The sequence below is a fragment of the Syngnathoides biaculeatus genome, chromosome 2 (assembly GCF_019802595.1).
Source record: "Syngnathoides biaculeatus isolate LvHL_M chromosome 2, ASM1980259v1, whole genome shotgun sequence".
Taxonomy (NCBI): domain Eukaryota; kingdom Metazoa; phylum Chordata; class Actinopteri; order Syngnathiformes; family Syngnathidae; genus Syngnathoides; species Syngnathoides biaculeatus.
In genome coordinates this window covers 16,891,930-16,914,646 of record NC_084641.1, presented here as the reverse complement: position 1 = coordinate 16,914,646, position 22,717 = coordinate 16,891,930, and the positions used below count along the sequence as shown (strand labels likewise).

The 22,717-nt window shown below is 42.2% G+C and overlaps 1 protein-coding gene across 6 annotated transcripts; it reads right to left on the bottom strand.

The window, feature by feature from the left end:
• Window positions 1-237: 237 nt before the first annotated feature.
• lrrfip1b (leucine rich repeat (in FLII) interacting protein 1b) lies at window positions 238-21,007 on the bottom strand. Of its 6 annotated transcripts, XM_061808756.1 has the most exons (18): window positions 20,496-21,007; window positions 17,445-17,531; window positions 14,937-14,984; window positions 14,370-14,414; window positions 14,219-14,269; window positions 13,936-14,013; window positions 13,775-13,810; window positions 11,639-11,764; window positions 11,275-11,445; window positions 9,911-10,003; window positions 9,625-9,717; window positions 9,363-9,455; window positions 9,045-9,180; window positions 4,587-4,636; window positions 4,374-4,491; window positions 4,206-4,285; window positions 2,189-2,293; window positions 238-723 (listed from the first exon to the last, which is right to left on the bottom strand). In XM_061808756.1, the coding sequence occupies exons 1-18, from the start codon at window positions 20,706-20,708 to the stop codon at window positions 613-615; spliced, it is 1,734 nt and encodes a 577-aa protein (XP_061664740.1). In that variant the 5' UTR covers window positions 20,709-21,007; the 3' UTR covers window positions 238-612. The 6 variants fall into 6 exon arrangements, with proteins under 6 accessions (XP_061664740.1, XP_061664758.1, XP_061664749.1 ...); XM_061808774.1 differs by lacking the exon at window positions 13,936-14,013; XM_061808765.1 differs by lacking the exon at window positions 14,937-14,984.
• Window positions 21,008-22,717: the final 1,710 nt, after the last annotated feature.

Genomic DNA, 22,717 nt, shown 5'->3' with positions numbered 1-22,717 from the left:
GCACTACTTGACATCCACACGGTAGTCGAAGGCTAGTAGTAGTGACGTGGTGGGACGTTAACTTGTAGAATTGTATGCCACTTGTAATACTAGTAGCATGCAATTGTCAAGTTTTGTCTCACCAATAATGTCATTTTCCTAATTGTGTGCCCTGCTCGTGACCCAAGTGCGCATCAATGTCGTACCACGTTGGAAATAACATCACCAATAAGTCGGTTGTTTAACTAGTGCGTGGATCCATTTTACTGGCGGGCACAAATAGTTTCCTCATACAAGGACATTAATATAATATCGAATAAGTGCTTAAACAACCAACAGCAGAAAGCTGGTGAGGCAGAAGTTGTTTGTTTTCAGAACCGAGCGGAGCTGGTGAGCCTCAAGACAGCAGGAAACATTTTTGAGAGTCAAACATCGGTCGGCCACACAAAGCCCACCCACACGCTCCTGCATGTGGGTTCAAATCCAGCAGCTGTCACCCGTGAAAACTGATCGGCAATCAGGTTGGAGGGAAGAAGAGTCCGTAAGTTTTCAAACTCCCAAGTCATTCGTGAGTCCATCCCGGGACGACGGGGGGGAGGGGAGGGGAGAGATCCTCCTGGGAGAGGTCGGGGGTCACTGCTGGGCCAGCAGGATGCTGCGATTGGCCTTCATCTTCTCCAGACGTTTGGCAAGGAGGCCGTTCGTCGCCTCCAGTTCCTGGATTTGGTCCAGAGCCGAGCGCAACTGCAGACACCAAACACATCGCTGGATTTTAAATGAAAGCGTCAACCCCGGGTTATCACGGAGAATACCTTCAAAGGCCAACAAAATTAAATATGAGTCCATTTCAGTTTGTTTCATGAAAACATTCATCTTCTGTACCACTTATCCTCACTAAGGTCACAGGCATGCTGGAATCCATAACAGTTGACTTTGTGTGAGAAACAAAGATTTGAAACATTTGTATCTCAAATCATCTTTGCCCGTTTAATTGAATGGAAATCTTGACAATCGGTTCCAGCCCCCAAAGGAAACGGCAACAAAATATTTTCAATAAGAATGGGCGAGTACTGATACCACATATCGGTATCAGGTCAATACCACCCTTATTTCAAGGTATCAGGTACTCGTGAAAGATGCTGATACCACACCAAAAACTAAGTGAGTAAGCAAAAATGTCTGACATCGTCTTTTTGGCGGCATGTTGGACAACCGTAAGTGTGAATATTAGTGTGAATAACTGTTTATTTATATGTGTCCTGTGATTGGCTGGCGACCAGTTACGGGGGTTCCTCACCTCTCCCCCAATCAAAGCTGTGATAGGCTCTAGCACACCCGTGACCCAAGTGAGGATAAGTGGTGCAGAGAATGGATGTCCTCTTCGCCAGTGGTTGGCACTACACTATGTCAGTAAATCATCACGTACGCAAGAAAGAAAGAAAAGTTAGAACAACGTTTGTTAAAATAGTGAAGTTTATGGAGATATTATAAATAAATCTCCATAAAATTCACTATTTTATGGAATGTGTTAATTGAAATTTATAGGGACTCAGTATGGGTGAGTACCCAAGAGTGAATAGTCATAAAAAAAGTGGTATCATACAGCCCTAATTTTGAAACGTGTTTTTAATAAAAAAAAAAAACAGCACTCGATTGTATTGTACTTTATAAGAATATACACTAAAAACAATAGAAAGAATTAAACTCTTTATGCATCTTCTTTTGTGCATACCATGGCCAACAGAGGGCAGTATTGCGCAGACAGACATACTGCATGTTGCTGTGATAAGTTTGTAGCAACAAACCTGTAGTTGTGTCACAGAGGATAACGAATATTTGACTGATTATGTCGCGTTTGTATTGGTCAAATGTGAGTTGTTAAAAGGTTTGCCGCGATATCGATTATAGTTTTGTTCGCCCATCGTTTCCCATTAGTACGTTAAAATCAAACGAGCAGACTTTTTTGAAGAACGTTTCACTATTTGCTGCTTGCTGTGAAGTTGGCTTCCACCATTTTATGCTCGGAATCAAAACTTTTCCCCCACAACTCCAAGACAAAAAAACCCTTTTTTTTTTTTTTTTTTTGTGAACTGCCACATAATGGAGCTATACTGCACCAATTTGTCATAGTGTAATGCTGAAAAACAGTTTATGCACCAAGCTAGCTGCATACAGAATTAATGATGTCATAAATGTTTGATGAAAGTACTTCTCTCTGCAGTTTTCTCTTCTCGACCTTCAGCTCATCCTCGACCATCTGTGCGCTCTCCGACGCCGTCCTGTATCGGGTCACCTGACCCTCCAGCCGGATGACCTGGACAACAGAAGATATACGCACAAGGAAAAAAATGCATTTTGGAGACTCTAAGGAGGTGATTAATGTTCATAAAAATATAAATAAATACTGTAAATAATGAAAAAACTTGGGTGTACCATAAATAACTTGTTGGGAGAGTATTATTATTATTATCAGATTATTATAAGAGAGGGAGTTTGAACCAGTTCCGAGGAATGTCTTGTGTTCCCGCAATCATTGCACAGGATTATCCAAAAATGAGCAGTGTAAAACATAAAAAATACACTTTCCCTTTCTCTGATACATGACTGAGGAATAATAATTTATTTCTTAGAGTGGATTCACATCAGCGCAGTGTTTTGGAGCGCTTGTTTGGTTCAGACCAGAAGTGGACTTTGACGGGCTGTAGTACATTTTGAACAGCTTTGCAGTTTATGATATACCGCAAGTTCTCAAAAATAATGCGCACATTTTTCCCGAAATATTTTCAAAATGTTAATAGAGCGCATTATATTTACGTATGGATGAAAACTAAAAAATACAATCACATTGTATAGTCGTATACAGGCGCATAGCGTGGTAAAAAATGTATCCATATGCATTTCGATATGATATTCGATGTCATATGTTACACATTTATATATATTACGGTAACATGTGCCCCCAACGTGAGTGCTCAGAACTCCTCCGGGAGCTTGCATTTTACGATTGTTAGCGTAGCATGCTTGCTGCTACTGCACCAAAGATGAGAAACTTAAACTAAGACATAAAATGTCGACTATAACGGCTAGTTGTGCAGCTGCTTTCAAAAGATATGTGTCATCACTCGTGCCGATGACGCCGCAAACCCGGAAGTCGCGCGCGCAGCCCGAAACAACGATAGCTCGCCTCAGTGGCTTCAGGTGGGTGGGTATCAAAACAACGTGAGCTCAAACTTTGTAATACGAGCGTCATGGGGACATTAACCAACAACATATAAATACAGATCATTCCTAATTTTGTGAGCATATGGGTAGCGGCAAATTGGTGGTGCGCATTGTACATTGGTAGAAGGGTTTTCCTGATTTTTTTTTTTTTATTTTTTTTTTTTAGGTGCGCATTATACTACAGGGCACATTATACTCGAGAAATTACAGTAATATAGACAATTGGTTTTCTACAGTTGTGACCCAGTAACCTGAAAAACTATCACAAATGTGAATTTTTCAAAAACAGCCTTTGAAAACAATATTTCACATCACTAAACATATCTGCATGTTTACATGTTCAGTGTTCACCTCAAGAAAGTGAGGATGAACATGATAACTGTGTGCACCAAGGTCTTTCTATCAGGAATGTGCAAAATCAATAATCTATCTTCTTTATGGGAAATGAATAATGCCGACCAAAACATTTGTAACATTTTTCGGATTCAACATTTTTGTTACATTATGTTTGTTACACTAATGTGTCTGACCCATGCCCGTCAAAATAAGGTTATTTTACAAATCATAGGCCAATTCGGGATGCACGTTAAATATTTGAATTGCCCCTTTGGCATGACGGTGCCCGAATTTGGATACAAAGTTGGAATATGCCCAACTCATAATTGCCCAGTACTAAAGACAGAACTACAGTAAATGTTTCAATGAAAAAACAGTTCAAGCCAAAAATAGCGACCAATCCAATGAAAAACAGTAAATATGCCACTGACTGAGCATTTTGGTACCAGAGTAAAACATTTGAATATGGTGGTATCACGGTAAACGAGAGAACTCGTCATTTTTTATAATGTCTCTGGAAGCCACTTTTGGGCCCGGACCCACCAGCTGAGAACGGCTGCCATTGAAAATTATAATGCAGATGAAAATGGACCCACAACATAGCGTATGTGCATAGCAAATGACCAGGATGTAAGGGTTGAAATTGGAAAAAAAGGCAAACCACATACGTTTTGTTCGAGAGTGGCAACTTCCTGTTCCGACTTCACCAGTTTGAACTTCAAGTCGCTGATTTGTCTGCTTGCATCTCCTAAAAAGCGCGCGACAACGTCAATCAAAGAAGAACGTGACGAGAGCGCTTCAATGAACACGAGCGGGGGAAAAAGACGAGAGCTCACTTTGGAGTTCCACCCCATGTGAGTCTGTGCCATTTTCCAGACGCTCTTCGTCAGGATTCTGGCTCCCATCCGATCCTTTCCTTTGTCTCAGAAGCAGTTGAGTCTTGAGCATTCGCACCTAGAGCGGTCGCATGTTGACAGAACAAATGGAACCAGATGTTCATTGACACGCGTTGACAGTTAACTGTTGATTTCATGGCGATAAAAGCTCACCTGATCCTGGAAACTTTCTCTTTCTTCAAATAGCTTCTTCAGATGCAGCTCTGGAATAAAAGGAACATCAGAGTCATGAACAGTCGTGCTGTTTGCTTATTTGTTCGTTCACTGCATCATTAATTACAGTTGTAAGTATTTTATTAACAACTTGAAATTATTACAGACACTGTAATTGATTTTATCTCAAAAATTGGTGGTATGATTCAGAAAATATAAACTGGCAAGTACTCTGGATACACTCCAATTGGTAGACTTTTGCAAGCTGTCAAGAAAACCACAACATAACGCATCACCATCCATTTTCTTAGACGCTTATCCTCATGAGGGTCACGGGAGTGCTGGAGCCTAACCCAGCTGTCAACAGGTAGGAGGCGGGGTACACCCTGAACTGGTTGCCAGCCAATCGCAGGGCACATGGAGAGAAACAGCCACACTCACAATCACACCGAGGGGCAATTTAGAGTGAAACCGGAGTGCCCGGCGAAAACCCATGCAGGCACGGGGAGAACAAGCAAACTCCACACAGGCGGGTCCGAGATTGAACCCAGGAGCTCAGAACTGTGAGGCCAGCGCTTTGAAGCTGAGCCACCGTGCCGACCTGATTTATTTTCTCCACGTTACAAACAATCCATCAAGCAATTTTATACTTTATATAGTATAATAGCTATTCACAAACTGCTTCATCACAGCCTTTTGGTCAAGGTGATGAAGTAAATATTTCAGGATATTTTTTTTGTGGATTTTTGGGGCGGACCCCCGCCCTGTATTCCACTAGAATAGCTCCGCCCTTGCACTGAACAGCAACCGAATTCAATCGCCTCGTAAATAAATGTGTACATGTGAAATATATCTGTTGCTTGCATATTTCATTCAATGCAAAAACCGTGTTGAGCCAACATTATTTTCTTTATGCGACCAAATGCAACCTCATTAGTGTACAGGTGTAAGCAACCGTGTCCCAGTGTAAAGAAGTCATTTTGCTATCAAATACTGCTACAAATAGATGAGACACTGTCAAATATGTAAAATAAATTCAAACTAAAATATCAAAGCCAAAAGTGGTCATCCAAAAATTTACTTTAGTAAGGGTAAGAAAGTACTCCATGAAAAAAGTACAAGGAAAAAGTAGCTTGAGTAAATTCCGATATATATATATATATATATATAAGAAGAAGAAGAAGAAGAAAAAAAAATATATATATATAAATATATATATATTTTTTTTAAAATCAGACCACGAACATGAAATGAAACAGAACAAATAATAATAATATATCGGCGTAAACACACCGGCCACCATTTCCATTTTTAAACTGGCCAAAACCCAACAGCACATACATCGGGCCCTACAAAAACATCATTTGCTTTATTCACTGAAATGACTTCATGAAGATAAAGAAACTGTTTGCAGAACAGACTTCATGATTGCGTGAATGTGTGTGTGCGCCACACCATACGGTATTGTGCAAATTTTGTCATATCCTCTGGCAAAACAACATCACAAACATCTGCAACTTGCCGCAAGGGGTTTTGTCATGTCGGAAGGTTTGAGCAGTCACAATTGAAGAGCGGCACAATGAAGCTCTTTGTTTCCTGGAGTCTCTAAAATACACACCGTAGCACAGGTATGCCCCCCCCCCAACCCAAAATGAGTCATTTTGATTGGCTTGCAAAGACAAAACGGGTGATCACGTGACAGCCTTGTGTCATCATTGGTGAATTGGAATCAAAGGAGTTTTAATGTTCTTTTGGCTTTCCATGCCTTGTTGCATTTACTTCATCCGTTCAATACTTTTTCACCCTGTCACTTCACATTTCTGAGCTCATTTGTTCTAGTTTCTTTGTATCCATGGCTTATTGTAGTTGTTCCCAACATTCGGTGAAATGTTCAGGTCAAGAGCACCTTTGGAAGTTGATTTAGTCAGAAAAATGCTGATGTGTTTAAGACTTATTGCAGCTGCTGTAAAAGCTATTCATTAGCCTGTCAATGGAGTTTGCCATCATGTTTTAATACTAAACAAGCATTCTTTACAGCAAAGTTATGAAATTGTTTTATATACACAATCTGTAATTTTCATTGTTTTATGTTTAGTTTGATGGTGCGATTCAACTGGTTATTTTTTTATATTATATTATATATATATTTTTTTTTAGAGGAGTTGAATTCACTGGCGCTGTACAACATTCGTATTTCATGTGGAATAAATCAAAAAAATACTTGTAAGTCGAGTCACTCTAAGCATTACAGTTCTGTATTTCACAATCTTAAAAAAAAAAAAATCTAAATAACAAGCAGGCTGCAATTAGGACGCCCCTGATTTAAAGTCTTCTTCTGTCGTCCTACCAAACACTTTTTGCAAAATGTGAGAAATCCGTACCCGCAACTGCAGAAAACCCACACAAACAAGTAGAGAACATGCAAACTCCACACGAGCGCCGGCGGAAGCTAAGATTCAAAGCCCAACATTAGAACTGTGTGGCACAGATGCTAACCACTTGTACACCATGCTGCCCAGCCATTCCTAATTTGACGAGAATTTTTTTTTCCTTCCAGCTTGAAAAACATTTTTGCACTTCTGGACGTTTCGATTTTGTTCTTCTGCTTACTGGGCCACCTCCTCATGGGCCTCCTCGCAACTGTCCGTGTCGGCCAGTGACGGCTCCTGGACCGCAGGCAAATTTGTCTCCAGGGTGAGGCTGCAGTGCTGCTCTTCAAAGACTTTTCCTTCTGGGAGTTTTTGCAATGCCCATTCCGGAGCTGCCATGACCTTGATTTCCTCAACAAACCTTCTGAACTTGCAACTTTGGCCGACAGCGGCTGAGTTCTCCGAAGATGTGTTTCCTGTTCCCTCATATTTTGCAGGAGATCCCTCGCAATCTTCTCGTGTGAGACTTGCTGAGCAACGTGGCTCCACAGAAACGTTATCTCTCACAAAGGAACATTTAGTGAGATTCTTGTTCATTGTCTGGACAGGTAAAGGCTTGCCTGGTTGCTGGACTTTGTCAATGGACGTCCTACTAATATGCGAGGTGGCCTTTTGGTTTCTTGGCAATGGGGCTTCATCCGCTGACTCTACGGATGACTTGAATTTGGCTACAAAACTAAACTCATGTGCAGCACTTCCTCTCTGCTTCAATCCTCGTTTTGCGATTGCGCCATTCTTGGGCACACGCTTGACTTTCGTCCTCATCCAACTGTTTCTTCTTCCCCTGTGAGTCATTTGTTTTCTTGCACGGGCCTCTCGGCTCGCGTTTGAAGCTTGCGCGTGCTCGCCAATTGTGCTGAAACTGAGCGACTGTGGGGGTTTATTTATCGGACAAAGGTGGGATGTCGCGTCTCCGGTGGTGCCTGAAAGACCACGAAGGACACATTGGAGCACAAAGCACAGGCAAATAGTCAAAGACGGAGAGCGGGGAATTAACCAAGAAGCTCAAGGGAAGAGCAAGTAAGGTTCTGATCCACCCGGTTGATTGAAATAAACTGGGAAATATGAAAATCAACAAGAATCAAGCGTGCTTTTTGTGCAGGAGTGTCCAAACTGCCTTCTTTCACATCAGCGGTTTTCTATGCAGTTAGCAACCAAGCTATGCCTACCTCCCAAAAATACATATTCCTTTAGTTGTACCCGCTGGCATGGCTGCTTTAGAGCGCCTCATTGTTGTGGTACTGAAAAGTCCTGCAACTGTTCAGTGGGATGTATTCCAGCCACCGGAGGCCTTAAGTCAAGGGCGTCAAAGTCATTTTTGTCGCGGGCCACATTGTAGTAATGGTTTCCCTCAGAGGGCCGTTATGACTGTGAAACCATGAAAAAAAACTTGAATCACTCAATCATATTTACCCACAAAATTTATGAACTAGTTTTGGAATCAGAAATCAAGGGAAATTAGTTCTACTACAATTATTCACGTTTAACACAAATATTCTTGTAATAGCTCAACGGTTTCCTGTATATGACAATATGAAAGTTCGGTACAGATTTTCACAAGACTAACGGAAGTTGACACACGATTTGGCTTCGCAGGCCACATAAAATCATGTGGCGGGCCGGATTTGGCCCCCTGGCCTTGACTTTGATAGCTGTGCCGTAAATTATATATTTTTGCACCGCAAACATGCAGTTATGTGTGGGATCAAGGAAGTCGCTATGAGTGGAGAGAATGCCTTAATTTTTTCATGCTTTTGAAGCCTAATTGATTATATAGTCGGCCATTTTGTTTAACAACACTTTCACTGTTTTGTGTTAAATTTACAAGACATTTGGTTTCACTTTACAGGAACTTGAAAAAGCATCGCAGGTTGGAACGAATGTTATTTTTAGTACATGCCGTGGGATACTAAAAATGGACAACGTGCTGCAAATGTCTCCCCGTCCGTAGTTTGGACACCCCTGTTTGACTGTCATTGAATAATAAAAGATGAATGATATTCTTTGTTGTCTGGCAACAGAGTTTTACCCAGCATGCTCTCTCGGCTCCCGGGAGCTTCCTTTGCCAAGTGGGACGCAAAACTGTTGTTGAATTCTTCCTCAGCATCGTCCAATCTAGGCCCCCCGTTGGTCGCCACCTCGGGAGAAACGACCTCTCCGGATTTCTGCTTGGGAGATGATCAATAATCAGTGACGCATCGGTGATTTGCGCTCTTTATCTGCTTGGCTGACCTTCCTTAAAAAGCCAGCCGAACAACGCCAAATTGTTATGAGACGACGGGCATGTTTGATGCGACGTCGTGTCATGTGACAAAGGAACACCGTCATGCCGCTTCTTCTTCTGTACCTTGAGAACGTCTCGGAGGCCGAGCACTTCAACTCTCAGTTGGTCGCGCTCGATCTGAATGACGTCAGAGATTTCCCTCTGGCGCTCTAAAGCCTGAGATGGACCAAGGATGACGAGTTGGTGTAAGGGAGCAAAGAAGCAAGGCGGGAGAAGGGAGACAAAGCGGGTTCAGTGAGGTTAATGGGTTAGCAGTGATTTTAGTGTGACTTTTAGCCGTTGGCTTTTGCCAATATTTTAGTTAGGACGCTTCATCATGTCATACCGCGATCTTCTTCTCCTTCCACTGCAGAGTCTCCTGCAAGTCAGACACCTCCTGAGAGTAAGCACGCGTTTGTTCTCGTAACTGTGACATTTCCTAGAGGGCGTGGAAGGGACGAGGGAAGGAATCGAGACAGATAGGAAAATAGAAAAGCAATGCGTTTGCTGTTAAAAGCTTGTTCAAAGGTTTGCCCAAAAAAGATGCTCAACCTGCGACATTACATGACAAACAACGGAGGAATGTGAGCGTTTGAGTATTTTGTGTGTGTGTTGGGAATGTTTGAACTGACCATCAGCAGTTCTTCACTTCGTCTCATCGTCTCTTTCATCTCTTTCAACTGGAACTGAAGGACGATGTGAGAGTCCCGCTCTCGCTCGTATGCCTGCAAACACACAGGGGATACTTTAGAAACCAGTGTTGGGAAGTAGTGAAATACAAATACTTCGTTAGTGTACTTGAGATTTCTGAAGCAGCTGTACATGACTATTTCTTTTCGAAAATGACTCTGTACTTTTAAGAAGGAGTTTAGAACCCCACCCCCAACCGTCATATCTCTTAAAACAAGAATCACTAATAATTATGAAGTGACAGTAGTAAATGAGATATATGATCTGTGAAAATATTAATATATTGTGAAAATTGTCTTCTCTGGCCCCATCTTGTACCTCTAATTGGATTTGAAAAAAAAAACTGCTCCCAAGAAAAGTCAATATGAGACTGAAGGTCTGACCGAAGAGGTTAATCATTTGCTGCGTACTCACAGCCACGTCCCCCCTCAACCCTGTCTTGGGCTTCGGGAGCTTTGCTGAAAACTATTGTGGAATATGCCGCTCAGAAGAATTCATCTACAGTATTTTCTTTAACGCTTAATTCCATTAGTGTCTTGGGCATGCTGGAGACTATCCCAGCTATCTTTGGACAAGAGGTGGGGTACACATTGGTTGCCAGCCAATAAGAGGGGACATAGAAATAAACAATCATTCACACTCACATTCATACATATGAGCAATTTAGAGTCTTCAATCAAGCCACCATGGATGATTTTTGAATGTGGAAGGAAACCAGAGTACCCTGAAAAAACCCAGGGGAGAGCATGCAAATTCCACACTGGAGCGATTGGATTAGAATCTGTGACCCTCAGAACTGTGAGCCCGATGTGCTAACAGGTCACCACCAAGTCGCCACTTCAGAAAAATGAAAAGAACACGGAAAAAAGCACACTCTTTGTTTTCTAACTCGGCATATGACTAGCAAACAAAAGCATAAAAAGAAGGAAATGAGGAACAGAACAAATCCCAAGACCATATGGTATTAGTTAAGGGACCTCAGACAGCCTAGAGGATTCAGAAGCGAAGCAGAACTAATGACATTAAGGCTTAACAGGAACGTTTGTCAGTTCTTATTAATTTTTTTATTGATTGTACATTTCTAAAAAATAAAACTTCAAGCCAATAAAATTGAAAGGTATACTGTAGTTGCAGTCAAATGCATATACAGTGGTACCTCTACCTATGAAATCAACCTGTGTAAACTGTAACGTGAACTTTTTTATAAGTAGAAGCGCATTTTCCATGTAAATAGCGTAATCCGTTCCAAGCCCCCCTCCAAACACATTCAAACAATGTCACGTGACATGCTATCAATCTACTTTACCTTTGCGCGCTCATCAGATTGGCGTCGCGCCTCCCAAAGCTGCTCCTCTATGTCGCTGAGTTCCTCCCGCAGAGTTTCAACCTGATACATCAAAGTTGACTTGTCGTTGTGCAGCTGAGCGTTTGAAACCATGGCTCTGCGATACTTTTCCTCTGCCTCTGCCACGGAGTCCTGAGACAAATCTTGTAATCAGTTAAGAGCCAAATATCCATTGTTTAGATCTTAAGCTGCAGGACAACATTATACTTTTGTTGTTGATTGGACGACAAATTGACAAATTCACTATCGGTCCATTGCTGACTTAATCGGTACAGTAGTGAAAATAACGTTGACTTTTCAACTTAAGGGTGACAAACGGCGATACCTTCATCTCCCTGATGGAGGCCTCCATCTCTACGGAGACGGACGTGTCACAGCTTCCTCTGCGAGATGAGGCGCCCCCCAGAGGCGATAGAGTGGCTGCAGAAAGGTTCAGTGCTGTTCTGGAGCCCTGAGAAGGACGACGTGTGAAAACGCTTCTTTGGTCAAAGTGGCATTCAATAAACTCTCCAAAAGTTGAGTAAGATTGCTAAGCATCGCAGTGGGTTTTCAATCTATGGGTGGCATAGTAACACGTACTGGGACATGCCTACGTACACTGTGATGTTGCATAGGCTTGTTTTTCCTTTCCAAAAGTATGTACGGAGCGTGTAGGATGCAACATGTAAGATTCAGTTTGTCTACATCTATTGGTGACAAAAGTTCATCCGTTTAAGGAAGCGCCACCTTGTTTTATCTAGAGGCCATTGAGACACTTTGTTAGTATTCGGGATGCACCGTTGACACTTTTTTCAGACCAAGACCAAGCAGTTGTATCTAAGTACTCTCTGATACCGAGGATCGATACATTACGGCTTGCAACTGTGATCCAAGTGTTTCATTTGATACAAATAGTAAGTAGTAAGTAACATGACATTACTGACATTTTAACATCAAACTGTATGTTTTTCTAACGGTCTTTTCACAGATTTCACAGTTTTGTGGTGTCTCATTCTGAACCTTCAGGGGCATAATATATAAAAGTTGTTCATACAGTAGATCCCGTAGCAGATCAATAAGGTTACCTCTTTGTGATGTCTACAAAATAACATGAACGCAAATAAAAACGGACTGCTTCTTGAGAATACCACAATTACCATGGTCCAACTTATGTGATATTTTAAAAATATCGCTTAGCGAAGTTGAGGCAGAGTGGTGGAGTGGACTGTCGAGACGACAACTGGGCTCTAATCTCGGTACTCACGTCCCCAAAGAACAGCATAATTGTCCCCTGTGTTTATCTTATAGTACACCCGTACCCGAACGGTATACTTTATCCTACGCTGATGAAGTGGTAACAGTGTGCAGTACTGGTACATTTTTCCGAGTCTAAGTACTGTACAAATGTATAGTATTCGTAGGTATCAGTATGGATGGATCCCCAGTTGTTCCATATTTATCGCAAAGAAAACATTTGTGACAATTGGTGATGAGAAATTATTAAATAATAAAATTATCCATCCATTTTCACACACCTCACAAGGGTCACGGGAGTGCTGGAGCCTATCCCAGGTGTCAACGGGCAGGAGGCGGTGTACACCCTGAACTGGTTGCAAGCCAATCGCAGGGCACATAGAGACAGACAACAGCCACACTCACAATCACACCTAGGGACAATTTGGCTACTCCAATTAATATTTCATGTTTTTTGGGATGTGGGAGGAAACCGGAATCCTCGGAGAAAAGCCACACAGGCACGGGGAGAATATACTAACGCCACACACCGAGGACCGGGATTGAACCCAGGTCCTCTGAACTGTGAGACCAACACTTTCCAGCTGATCCACCGTGCCGCCATAAAATCTATTATGAGAATAAATTCAAGATTGTGTTAAAAGTGGCATTTCCTCCAAGGGGAAGAACTTTTACTTTCACATGATCATGAATAAAATAGTATATATTTAAATAAGACAGCACGGTGGTTCAGCTGGTAAAGCGTTGGCCTCACAGTTGCGTGGGCCCAGGTTCGAACCCGGACACGCCTGTGCGGAGTTTACATGTTCTCCCCGTGCCTGTGTGGGTTTTCTACGGGCACTCCGGTTTCCTCCCACATCCCAAAAACATGCGACATTAATTGGACACTCTAAATTGCCCCTAGGTGTGATTGTGAGTGCGGCTGTTTGTCTCAATGTGCCTTGTGATTGGCTGGCAACCAGTTCAGGGTGTACCCCGCCTCCTGCCCGTTGACAGTTGGGATCGGCTCCAGCACTCCCCGCGAAACTCCTGAGGATAAGCGGCAAAGAAAATGGATGGATGGATATTTAAATTAGTTCTGAGCAAATAGTTACCATTTAATTCTGAAAGGGAAAAAATGCATAAAAGCTCATGTGTGCTTTCAGGAGAAATAAAGCATATCTCAGATGGGGAAGAAAAACAATTGAATAATGTCGTTTGTCAAACACAGAAAAGTACATTGACTTACTCTATCCAGAAAATCTCGGTCCAGTCTGTCCTCCACCTAAGCACACACACGTTCAGAGCACAGGGATATCGTGAGTACTATCAAACAATTTCATCTCTCACAAATCAAACTGCAGCCAGTTTCCATCACTTAGCTAAGCGGTCAGGCTCCAACAAACTTACCACAGGGCTTGCCCGAGCTGAACTAGCTCTGGAGGAGGCCCGAGAGCCAGAACCCAGAAATGAGCTGTAGTCTGAAGGCTGGAGAGGACGAAAGGAAGAACAGGTGCAGGGATCGATAGGAGGAGATAAGGAAAAGAGAGTACAAGGATGCATACAGGTGTGAAAGAACGAGTACAAGGACGGAAGGATAAAGGTAAGTCAGAAGTGTCTTAGACAGAAACCACCAGAAGAAATAGAAGAGCTGTGACAACCCCAAATGAAGTGACTTGTCACGTTAATTCACCTTTAGACTGCCTCGACTCCCCACAGACATCCGCTCTTCATCATCCGACAGCTGAAAACAAACATGAAAACACGTTGACTTCAAGATGAGGCAGCGACACTTTGCCGGAACCTCACACGGGAAGCGTAGAAAAGTCAGAGACGATACAGACCGAAGCGATTCTCCGCGAGTGGCGAGAATAGCGCTCGCCGTCCTCCTTGAAAAGCCGCGAAAAGGGAGGAGAAACAAGAGGAGAGCGTTACTTTACGTTACGTTGCGATGAGTCACATCCGAGCCGACGGAAAGGTGTGCATACTTGATACGTTGCCCCCGACATGCAGGTGGTAAAAGAAGCAATCAAAATCAAATCGGATGCACTAATGGACGGCAGCTATGTAGCAAAAGTTGAAATGGAAAACTAGGATGTGGCAGTAGGGGATGTCGTTGCCTCTGACTGCTATATGAGCACACACACAGCAAAACAAAAAACAAAAAAACGAGAGGCTGACATGCGGTGTGAACGACTCGTAAAAACCTTCTAACTCCACTCGGGTACTTTAAACTGGACCGTTTTACTGCGGTGACCTGTGACATCCAACTGAAACGGACTACTTACTACTGGACTTGACTTTATTTTATGTTACACGTCAATACAATCGATGCAACGCTTTTATTGGTGTTACAAGCCATCAGGAGGTAGAAGGTTTTCGTGTGCCAAATGGCTCAAGTGTGGTCATACCATCCACTGTTCAATTCGACCCCATTTATAATCCAGACCATAATACTTCTGTTGAGGAAAGGAGCACAAATTAGAAACACTTCTCCGTTTTGAGCATCTTCATGTAGACGGTGGCTGCAGCTTTATAGCCTCAACGGTGGCGCTGCAGCTTTTTAAAACGAAATGTTTGCTAGGGGGTCTCTACACCCGGGTTAGAATCCAAAAGTCATTATGAAAAAGGTTCAAATAAGGAGAAGACAGACAAAGAATTAAGGTTGGAGGACAACAGAGCAGTGACTCACCACAGGATGAATGTTTCTAATGACTGATGATTGAAAAACAGTCGCACTGTTGCCTCTCCGATTGTCTCACCTCTGACCACAGGGTGTGTCACATGTTTGCTTGCCGTCACTCACTCAATGGAACTTCGTTGATTAGTGTTGATGAGTGCCAACCTTTTTTTTTGGGGGGTGGTGGGGGGGGGGGGGGCGTTGGGGTGCCTTTAAAGGGGAAATCCACTGGTTTGCATTAACAATGTATCCAATAGGTTATGTAATATGTACTCATTTGATAGTGTTTTGAGAAGATTTTTATCGACAATTCCGAATTTTCAGGGAGGGGGGGGGCTGCCATTTTCGTGAGTCACATGACCTACGTGTGCAGATGTGTCGTGTACCGGCGCGCTCAAAGCTGCGTATGGAAGTATTCCTCCGTCTTCAACCGATACTGCAATTTCTTCATCAGATGAGGATAAATCCGAGAAATCAGCGCTGGGCATAAGTGGTGTCCCGTGTAATTGAGCATTTGTTGCAGCACGGTACATGTCACATCCGCTCACGTAGGTTATGTGGCTCGCGAAAATGGCAGCGCCCCTGAGAATTTGTAAATAGCGATAAAAATCTTCTCAAAACACTATTAAATGAGAGAAGATTTAACATCACACTGTCAAAATAGAGTACGTACAGAATTACTGGACCTATTGGATACATTGTTAATGCAAACCAGTGGATTTCCCTTTTTAGACTTCCTCATTTTACCCATGAGATTTTCCATTGAAATTATGATAAGTAGATATTTAGCTGTTCAGGGTAGACAATAACTGAGTGGGGACATTTTTGGCTAATGTTGGGATTCGATGAGCACAAAATTGGAGCTTCACATAGCAACATGATAGCAACAGTGAGTTAAATGTCAAATTTCTGTTTTAGATGAATTGATATTTCACTAAGACAGGGCAGACATATTAATCTTTAGAAAAACTATGCACATAATACGATGAAAATTACAAAACATAACAGTACAATCTGCAACTATGCACTGTTTCGGCCAGACAAAATGTTGCTAACAATGTCCCTGAAAAGAGCTGACAGTTTCTTAAAGGGGCAGTTACCCCATAAAGACAAGCTTGACTGTAATTTCAGGCACATTTATGGCTACGACTGTGTACTAACCTCACTAAAAAAATCCCATCGCAATCATTTTTTTTTCCACGTCAGTGCACGATATGTAACAAAACTATTTTACTCATTAATCACTATCTTTATTTGAAATGTTCCCTGTTATTCTAAACCTTTTGATTTAAGTATTTATCTTCTGTCAAACGTTGAACATGGCATGTAGTATTACGCAACTGTGTAAGACAAATAAAAGATTTAGATGTATAATCTGTACATGCAAAAGCTTCCAAGTTTTCAAATATTTATTTACGCCCACCAATTTTGGTAACGAGGGTCCATTAAATGAATTGTCCTTTATTTTCAAGTGTGGTTACTGGAAGTATGTCTTATGCAATTTGATTTGTTTGTTGTTGTTTGGATGGGGTTAGAGGGCGGTCCATGCATTAGCCAGAGAAGCGTACTCTGCCCACAGTTTTTGCTTGCGTCACCAACTCCCTGTTTCAGCCATCTTGTTTTGGCAACAAAAATATTTTGGAGAAACACCAAAAATTCACCTTTGGGCCGTTTTTGACCTAAAATTTGATGCATCATTATGGAATATAAATGAGAAAATAACTTGGATTTAGTGTTATCTTAACAGTTAATACACACACTGTAGTTAGCTGTCCAGAGTGTGGGAGGTGCCAAAATCCTGAATATCCAATGGAAAAAAAACATAGAATGGAGGAAAGACATTTCAAGACACGTATCATGATTCTGGTATGTGCGAAAACCTCTGCCACATATATAATGATTGAATGAAATCAGAAGCATGGCGTCTCTCTCAGTTAAGAATGTATTGTATTTAGAATCTATAATATATCGTTGATTTGAATGAAATCAGAAGCATACAGTCTCTCTCAGTTCAGAATGTATTGTATTGTATTTGCCATTTTTACTGTTTGTCTTACGTGAGCGCACGTGGCGTGACGTCACTTCAGGAGGCGTGGTTAAGTGCCCTGTACGGAGGGGTCAATTGCGCCTTTCATTTGATATTTGACACTTGGGTTCGGCCAATCAGACTGGATGTTGAGCGAAGGCAACGGTTGTAGCCAGTTTGGGAGCAGAAAGTGAGAGCAGAGTGACACCTCACCTCTTTGTGTTGCCTCTCCAGCTCTTTCATCCGAATGTCTCGGGCCTCCGCCCTCGCCGCTCGCCTCGCCGCCAGCCGCGCTTCCGCCTGTCACAGACATCCACCACATCAAAATCGACATCAGGGATTCTTAAGACTTTTTACACCTGATTTGATTCAAATGTAATGCAAATACGGTTAAGGCTAGTACCTGAAAAATGTTTAAAACCAAATAATGCTGAAAAATGAAATGGAAATGTATTGAACTTAAAGTTAAATACAACAGAACTGTACTTAGGCAGTGATTCTTTTAGGAACCACAAGAGGAAGCCCGTGTACAACATGCAGTATAACATTGTGAGAACCTCTGATCGAATTAAGCATCAACAACACAAAAAAAATCAATATTACGGTTCACGAATGGATTGTTGAGGTTCTACTGATGTATTCTAAAGGAGATATTCTTTTTCGTTGATACTTCAAGCATTTAAGTCTAGTCAAGGTTCATCAATGCAACCTGTTAAGAAGGTGAGCATTTTATAAGGCGAAACATTTGAGCATTTTTTAAATATTCTGCTAGTGCGCCGAACTACCCATTTACTAATACGCTCTTTGTCCTCACGACTCAAAAAATTCAACACAGCTTAAGTACGATTCGGGCACTCCAGTAGAGCATCTTGTAATGTCCCCCCCCACCACCCGTGACAGTATTGTATTAACTACTGTCTACCACTGTACGACAAGTATGTGCACTAAAATTACAACTACATGGGATGACTGGTACTACTAGTAAAGCATTACATGTCAACTAGAAAAATTCTATGTCACTAGTACAGCTAGTAGCACACATTAGAGTGCGGTATACGGCATAGTTTTGCCTCCTATTAACATGTAGTACTAGTGTGCCGGAGTTGTGTAACTAGTGTGCAGAAACGTCATCCAGCAGTGAAAGGCGGGACCATGCGGGTGGACGCCAGCCAGTTCTGAAAAATGTCACACCAGAGATGGGACTTTTTTTTTTTTTAAGAATGTTGGAAAAGTGATCAGTTGCAGATATAGAGAATTAAGTTATGCAGTACCCAGAAAGCCGTTCTCAGTTTCAAAAAGGTTGGTGCCCCGTGCTTACGGGCTACTGAAGTAAAACATAATGTATACTGTACTGGAAAAAAAAGAAAGAGGAATTTGACCCTTTCATGGCACTTTTTTTTTTCCTTTTGGCCACAACTTTCCCTAAAAAAAAATTCCGAACGAATCAGCAAGTATGACTGCACATCAATACAGAGGAACTTTATTGTGCTTTCACACGCCCCATAAACACGACGTCAGACTGGTTTGCATGATTCGTGCTACTTCTTTGCATAGACTGCACATGGCTTGGAAAAGTTGAAATTATAAATTGGGTTTGATGATGTCAGAGAAAATATAATTTCAAAAAAATCTAAACAAAACTCAACTTCCAGCAGACCACACTCTTGACTAGTTGCCAGTCAATCACAGGGCACATATAGGACAGACACCCAGTCGGTATGTGATATTATACTTTATTATACTATGACATAAACTGAAATTAATGTCTGGATTCACAGTAACTGGATTCGTAAAACCTTAGAAACGGCTTTGCTAACCCATTCCAGACTGATAGATGTCACCTGCGTTATTCTCATCTGTTCTTGAATTTCTTTGGATCATAGCACTTTGCTGCGACTTGCTGGGATCTTTTGTCAGACAGGTTCAATTTAATGAAGCACAGTCGTCGATTGGTTAGAACGTGCCTTACAGTTCCGAGGACCGCGGTTCGAGTCCCGGCCTCGCCTGTGTGGAGTTTGCATGTTCTCCCCGTGCCTGCGTGGGTGTTCTCCAGGCACTCCGGTTTCCTCCCACATCCCAAAAACCTGCATTAATTGGACACTGTAAATTGCCCCTTGGTGTGATTGTGAGTGCGATCGGTTGTTTGTTTCTATGTGCCCTGGAATTGGCTGGCCACCAGTTCAGGGTGTACACCGCCTCCTACCCGTTGACAGCTGGGATAGGCTCCAGCATTCCCACGATCCTTGTGAGGATAAGCGGCTCAGACAGTGGATGGATATACTGACCTAGTGTGTGCAGTAGTGTGTGTGTGTGGCTATGCTGTGCACGTGACCCCTTTAAGCCTCTAAACATTAATCTGCATCTCAACAGTCACATGACTAGTCTGACACATTTTGTCAACAGCACATTTCATCATCTGTATCAAATTGCATATTATACGTTTTATGTATATGTCTTATGTATCATATTTTGCATTTTATTTTCTCAATAATAAAAATACATTATTACAATATTATTATTAGATGATACAGCAATTCCATATGGAGAACATTATAACTTAGTAATTTAGTCATTTGTAGTCATTGTAAATTTTAAAGTATTTACATTATACTGTAATATTAATTATCTTAATTTTCTGTATATCAATAATAATAAATAAATATAACAATTACTTTTTTATTATTATACAACATGTATTACATTATGCATTACACTCATCATCATGATCAGAAGAAGAAGAAAAAAAATGTTATTTTAATTGTTATTTTTGTTCAACATTTGCTTGTACAATGACAAAAAGAAGAAAAAAATACATTCAAAAACATTCATCCATCCATTTCCTAGCCGCTTATCCACACAAGGGTCGTGGGAGTGCTGGAGCCTATCCCAGCTGTCAACGGGCAGGAGGCGGGGTACACCCTGAACTGGTGGCCAGCCAATCGCAGGGCACATGGAGACAAACAACCGCACTCACAATCACGGGGGAGGAAACCTGAGTGCCCGGAGAAAAGCCACATAGGCACTGGGAGAACATGCAAACGCCACACAGGCGGGTTCGGGTTCGAACCTGGGACCTCAGAACTGTGAGGGCAACGCTTTCCAGCTGGTTCACCGTGCCGCCTACAGTATTTTATTCCCATTATTATTATTAGTGTAATAAGTATAAATATATATTTTTACCATTATTATCATTACTATATGCTTTGATATTATTTATGGCCTTTATTAAAATCATCGTTGTTGTTTTTTTTTTTCTGTTCTCACCTGTCGGGCGATCTCTTTGAGAGCATCGTCCTCTGCGGTCAGCTTCTCCAGGTTGAGCAGCCTCTTTCTGCCGGGTCCTTGAGTCCCCATCGCCCACAAATCTGCAGCGGCCGCGTACCTATCGACGTGCCTCGTTCTTTGGAACTCAGCGCCCTTGTGTTCCGGGGCTTGACCGACACGAGACGGACGGACCCGTTCGGACCCGTTGACCATCAAACAGCTCCAAGTCCTTTTTATCGGGCTCCGACACTCATTGAAGGGTCTGCGTCGGTCGTGGCTAAGCTAACGTTAGCCCGGTGTCAAAACCACAAAAAGATTGAAACCGGCTCCGTCCCTCCTCCGCCCCGAAAACTCGTTAATCCGCCTCTGTCAACATCCGCCGCCTACGTTGCTTCCGGGACGCGAAGCTGCAAAACACGCGCGGTGGCGGCGACAGGCGACCCGCAGGACGGTAGCCGGACCCGAGGGCAGCCTCGCCGCATCCCGCTTTACCTTGCGGACGGAACCCGCAGTGTGATGACAAACGGTGGGGGTGAGGGTGGGGGTGGGGGGGTGCTCAGGGCTTTGATAGGCAGGGCTGGGAAACTGCCAAGGAAGGACCCGTCCGTGCCCGACAATAAATAAATAAACAAACTCCTCACGTATTTCTACACTAAATCTTTTTTGATGACCTGCATCGATGATAATCATAAAAAATGTATGGTTACAAAAGTCACAAGCAATGATGACTTTAAGATCAGTCTTTGATGTGATCGGCTCTTCTTCTTCTTCTTATTATTATTATTGTCATGTCATTATCCAAGCCGCTTATGCTCACTAGGGTTGCGAGAAAGCTGGAGCCTATCCCAGCTAGCTTCGGGCGAAAGGCGGACGACACCCTGAACTGGTCGCCAGTCAGTTGCAGGGCAGATATCGACACCATCACTGAGCGGGAAACGATCCCACGCTACCCGCACTAAAGGCAGGTGTGTGTACAACTACACCATCAGTGACACTTATTATTATTATTATTATTATCTTTCCAGCTTGACAAAAGTGGAAGTGCTATTAATCCTTTTCCAGCATACCCTTCCAACAATAAGTAATTGTTGATAACATGTCATTTTTAAAAATTTATCGTGTTCTATATTTTAAAAAAAGATTATTGTAATGCGAATAAATAGGATTTAGAGAATTAAACAAATTGTGCATCATATGTGCCCACTTTGGCCACCAGGGTGCAGGAATATACAGTCAAATGAAGAAGATTGCCATTGTACTATCAAAACTGCAATAATATGATGGAAATGTAACATCATCATTTCATTGTGAATAGTATGATGTTTCTGTTTATATGTGTTTTTCCACCATTTTTTTAAGTTCAAGTCTCCACTATTTGACTATTTAGACCTCCATAGAGTGGTTCTTTAACATGGACTTAGTGTGTCAATGCACCTTTCCAACCTGTCAATCACTCGCTCAATAATAGCCAATCAGATAGCCACATTATCTTAACCCCTGGCTTGACGCGCCCCTGCCGCCATGTTGCCCCACAAGCAATGCTGGTTATCAGTCGCATGCGCTTTGAAAAGTTAATGTTACGAAGAAAATGGTCCTCAGAAGCACTTGGGGAACGTGCAATTCTGATGAAAGATATCATCGATTCATTTTCCAAAGCCTAAAACACAGTTGACGAAATGTCTACGATGGATTAAGGCTCGCGGAAGAGCGTGCGTATAACTAAATGTGGACAATATCAACAAACACAAGGCTGTATGTTCGAAGGTAAGTGAGGGAGAAGTAACTTCTCTGAGTTTGATTGAATTATTATCAGTGCTTTATACATTGCAGGAGAACAACTTTCACTTTGTTTGCGTATCACTGACCAGCTGAATGAAGTGTGTCATGTTTTATGCCGAAGTGTCAGGTTAATGATACGTAAATGTGCCATGTCATGCAAGAGAATTGTCTATTTGCCTCTTTGTACCGCATCGGACTTTTAAGATGGGGCACTGGGTTCCATTACAAGCCAAGTCAAATGAATACACCCACTCACTTATAAAGACTACGATGATATTTCTCGTGATCTTTCCAAGTAAAAAGTACTCACCCTGCTTTACATGCACAGTACGATTCCACTATTTTATCCTGTTGGATTTCAATGTGAAGTTTGTGAGGCGTCAAACTTTTTCGCATCGATCGCCAACGTTTCGCCGTAACTCTGACATTGCGTCCTGCTCCGT